At 41.8% G+C, this 4,602-nt stretch overlaps 1 protein-coding gene across 1 annotated transcript; it reads left to right on the plus strand.

The window, feature by feature from the left end:
• Positions 1–200: 200 nt before the first annotated feature.
• On the plus strand, positions 201–4,393 carry LOC108411239 (vitelline membrane outer layer protein 1 homolog). The gene is made up of 5 exons (XM_017682709.2): positions 201–556; positions 935–1,071; positions 1,407–1,520; positions 2,436–2,620; positions 4,249–4,393. Exons 1-4 carry the CDS (start codon positions 359–361, stop codon positions 2,617–2,619), a joined length of 633 nt encoding a protein of 210 aa, XP_017538198.1. The 5' UTR covers positions 201–358; the 3' UTR covers position 2,620; positions 4,249–4,393.
• The last annotated feature ends 209 nt before the right edge of the window (positions 4,394–4,602 follow it).

Consider the following 4,602-nt stretch of genomic DNA (forward strand, 5'->3'; position numbering starts at 1 on the left):
CAACAGGACTATCCATTACCACTTGGACAGTCCTGACGTTTGCCTATACCCTGCTTTGGGAGCTCCACTGATCCATGTCTAACTCTTGCTCTTGATCAAGGTCTCAAAACAACAGCTGAGCTGGGGAATCAATAGGCCAGTCCTACCAAAAAGGGGGGGGTGGGACAGCTGAATGTCTTTTGGGGTCAGAGTTGTGTCCTGCTGAGCATAAAGCAGTTTTGGCACGTACTCTAGAGTAAGAGTGCTTGGGTGAGAGTGCTAAGAGCTCCTCTAGAGCAAGAGTGCTTGGCTGCAGAAGGACTAAAGAATAAGGCACAGAAAGGACAGCTCTGTTTTGTAGTCCACTGAGGCATCAGCAATGCATCATCTAGTTTGCATTACAGTAATTCTGTTTCTGGCCTCTTTTGGATCCTCGGTCAAAGGAAACAGGGCTGAGCGAAGCATCGACAGGCCTTTTAAGTCAATGCTCATTGTGGATAATGGTCATCGCTGGGGCACCTGGGGCCAGAAAGAAATGTGTCCATCAGGATTCTATGCTGCAGGTTTCAGCCTTAAAGTAAGTTGCTGGTTTTCCCCCTCTTGAGAAGAAAAATAGATTTGGTCTAGCAGATGGTACTACAGTATGTATATATATGGTCTTATTGAAAGTACTGAATAAATGAGTTTGGTCTTTTGTTATTTGCCAACTATCAACAGTACAGCATTTAGTAGCATTTGTCACTGTGTAACTCAGCACCTAAGAAGGCAGACAATGTAGTCAATATTATTTTAGAAGATTAGTTAGAAAAAAGATCATTTGGAATCAATATGTTTAATAAAATAAAACCTTTGCGGATGAATGTTTAAAATGATTCAGCTGGGCAGATCATTGGACAGAAGAATGACACTAAATTTGTGCACCTCTGTCAGGAGTGTAAAAGTGATGTGTTTTTAGGTTGCAGGTCACTGGGAATCTATGTTAGTAGGGGATAACACTGCCTTGAATGGGATTCGGCTTCATTGTGTTGACATATCCAAAGGCAAATCTGGGCCTTATACTGACTACGCCACAGTGCAGTCTGATACAGGGAGGTGAGTGGCTTCCAGAAATATACAGTAGGATATGGATCTTTGTCCTACTTTCACTTTTCTGACTCATTTTCATCTGTTATATGATAATATAGTGCAATGTAATTCTCAAGCAAGCAGTTAAGCCACAACTGACCAATCTCAGTTAATAAAAATAATAAATCAAAATAATCATTCTACCAAATAAAGGCCCTGAACTTTTACAATTATGATGCTTACCCTGCTTTCTTTGAGGATTTCTATTGATGTGAACAGACCTGGGGCTTCTTAGGATTTGGTTCTTCATGTAAGAGTTTGGAAAACAGTACATGCTCTCTGTCTTTGTGCTCTTTCACCAGCTGGGGCAAATGGAAAGATATCAAATGGTGTAAGTCTGGGACACTGGTCAGCTTTCAGCTTCGTGTGGAAGCCTACCAAGGAGCCTTTGATGATACAGCTGCAAACAATATAAAGTAATGATCTCAAGTTGAGATTTACGACTATTCTTTACCCTTTAATAAAGTGGGGAACGCTTGTGGCCTTCTATCCATTCAGAAAAGGGCTGATTTCCATGTAATAAAAATATTTCTGTATTTTTTAGCTGTTTATTATAATAATCATGCTTGTTGTATTTCAAATATGCAATACTGTAGCTATACTGTGACTGTATCCAGACTAAGCAGTTAAAGATGATGAATAACGTAGCTAGACGCTTATTTCATTGCTTTGGTTGGAAACAAAAGGGGTTAAACTCTAGAAATGGCCAACTCCCATTGGTTTGGACTTCAGCAGCTTATCCAATATCAGATTAACCACTAACAATGCTAGAAATTGCAGTTGAATCAGTCACATATTCAAATGCTATGAGTGTGAGAATAATTATACTATTGAATAAAGGTATATGTTCTAGATACATTACCGACTATGTCTAGGAGCCATAGTCGAAGCAGGTTTTGGTTAGTTGTTCGAAATGGAAAACAGTGGCGGCAGTTCTAGGTCATGACTCTTCAAAAGAGTCACTGTTAAACTAATGCATACGAGCTCAGATATATGACAATGTCTGTTACAAGCTTTTAATAAAATACATAGGATGTCTTATGATGTTTCAAATGTCCATGTTTAATCTAGAATGGCCAAGAAATGTTCATGTGTTAGAGCTTATATACTACTAGAAGCCCATAGGGGGGCTAGCAGAAATCAGCTTTACTGTAGAAGTAGCATTGTTTTTTGAACAACTTTTGACAATTATGTTCTGATGTGAATGGCTAGCTCTAATAGTCATGGTACTCCACTGATTTAATCCCACATTTAATAGTCCACCACTTTCTCTGTGACATTTAAATTGAACGGATAAAAACGCTGGGCTAATGAAAATCAATCCTCACCAGGTTCAAATGCAGTAAAGATGATGAGGAGCTTGTGGGTGACGGTACATCCTGGGGAGACTGGGGCTCCTGGAGTGACAAATGTGATGGAAAGGGGATCTGTGGCATCGAGACTATGGTAGAGCAGCCACGAGGCCTGGGAGACGACACAGCTCTCAATGACGTTCGTTTGTTCTGCTGCGATTAAGGTATAAAAGATTCTTGCTAAGCTAGAATATTTTTGACATACAGTTCTGAGAAACATTTTCGTGGATTTGGTTTCAGATCTTTAGACAAAACGTTACATTAGACGAAGGGAACCTGAGGCATTTTAGAAGAATTTTAACCCACTCTTCTTTGCAGAATTGCTGGGCTTTCAGACATGAAGTCCTGCCACAGCATTTATGTGGATTCAAGTCAGACAGTTTTCTTTCAGCCACTTAGATGTGAAATTGCTCATATTGTGGATCATAGCCTTTATATAGGCCTCTGTGGGGGGGCAGTCATGGGCTGAAGCTCTGTGACCTGAAGGTTGCTGGTTTGATCCCCTAAGCTGACATTGCGTGACTGAAGTGCCCTTGAGCAAGACACCTTAACCCCCGACTGCTCCCCGGGTGCCGTGGATAGGGCTGCCCACTACTCCAGTCAAGTGTGCTCATTGTTCCTAGTGTGTGTGCTCACTAGTATGTCTATGGTGTTTCACTGCACGGATGGGTTAAATGCAACGGTGAAACTTCCCTGTTGTGGGACTAATAAGAGTCACTTAACTTAAATACTGCTCAATTACATTTTAGCTTATGGACTGATAAGACGATGGCCCTTATTTATTCAAGGCATACAAATGACTCCGTAATTCATGACACCAGCCTACCAGTTCCATATTTACATATAATTTACATGAAGCACGCCCTAATTCATGCAGATGATAGAGATCCAATGAAAGGCAGCCTTCAGCGGCTAGTGAGCCAATGGCAGTGCTGCTATGCTGTGTCTGAGGTGGAAAAGGGAGTGCTCTCCTCCTGCTACCTCTCCATGGTCAAGATAGTCAAAAAAAAAGGGGTTGTGCAAATCATAATAGTGAGCAAAGGCTAATTGACTCTCCCAAACCAGAACTACCACAAACCTAAGCAGAGCAGTTTGAGTATCAGCTGGCACAGCAGTTAAGTGAGTATTTATGCTTGGAGAGAGAGAGAGGAACAAAGACTGTCCTCTTTGTTTTTTGGGTTGTACACTGCCCCCTAGTGCACACATGCATATCAGGCAAGTATGTTGACAGACATGTGCACCGATCAGGTATAACATTATGTTGTTTCTACGCTCATTGTCCATTTTATCAGCTCCACTGACCGTATAGTTTCACTTTGTAGTTCTACAGTTACAGACTGTAGTCCACCTGTTTCTCTGATAATTAGTTACCCCCTTTTACCCTGTTCTTCAGTGGTCAGAACCCTATGGACCCTCACAAAACAGGGTCATTCTCAGCACTGCCATGGTGGTGGTGTGTTACGCTGGCCTGAGTGGATCAGACTAGGTCTAGAGGATGACCAGCACAAGCTGTGCAGCAGCAGATGAGCTGTCGTCACTGACTTTAGATCTACAAGGTGGACCGACGAGGTAGGAGTGTCTAATAGAGTGGACAGTGAGTGGACGCAGTGTTTAAAAACTCCAGCAGCACTGCTGTGTCTGATCCACTCGTACCAGCACAACACACTAACCTGCTGGCAGGTTGCCGCTCGTGGGAAAATGTATACTTGTCCAGGCATATAGATAGTAGATAATGGCTTTCACAACACCACAATTTATATTGAAAGTTCTCCACTCTTTCCATCTGTTCCAGGTGCCCCCTGTCTTATCTAACCTGAGACGACAAAGAAAACTGAAGATGGATCTTCCTTCGTCTTCTTCTGCCTGTCTCTCTTTCTGTGAATATATACAGCTCTCTCTACATTTACTGGCTCTCTAAATAAATGTGACAAAAACACCGTGGGGTAGTGAGTTTCATACTTGGTGGTAGGAACTGGGGGTCACAGCATCTACAACACAAAAAGACATTTTATTTACTGTCCAAAACCACAAGTGAACCTACACAAAAAAAGGTGGGAAAGGGCAGACAAAGGGGACGCTGAAAAGTGTGCTCAAACAAAGGCTGAGATAGAAAAGTAAAATAAAAGATAATCAGAAAATAAAAGAC

Source organism: Pygocentrus nattereri, chromosome 16 (assembly GCF_015220715.1).
Source record: "Pygocentrus nattereri isolate fPygNat1 chromosome 16, fPygNat1.pri, whole genome shotgun sequence".
Classification (NCBI taxonomy): domain Eukaryota; kingdom Metazoa; phylum Chordata; class Actinopteri; order Characiformes; family Serrasalmidae; genus Pygocentrus; species Pygocentrus nattereri.

Coding starts and splice junctions, on each gene's coding strand:
- LOC108411239 (XM_017682709.2), top strand. CDS start 359: ATGCATCATCTAGTTTGCATTACAGTAATTCTGTTTCTGGCCTCTTTT. Junction 1,072..1,406: donor GTGCAGTCTGATACAGGGAG/GTGAGTGGCTTC, acceptor CTCTTTCACCAG/CTGGGGCAAATGGAAAGATA. Junction 1,521..2,435: donor ACAGCTGCAAACAATATAAA/GTAATGATCTCA, acceptor AATCCTCACCAG/GTTCAAATGCAGTAAAGATG.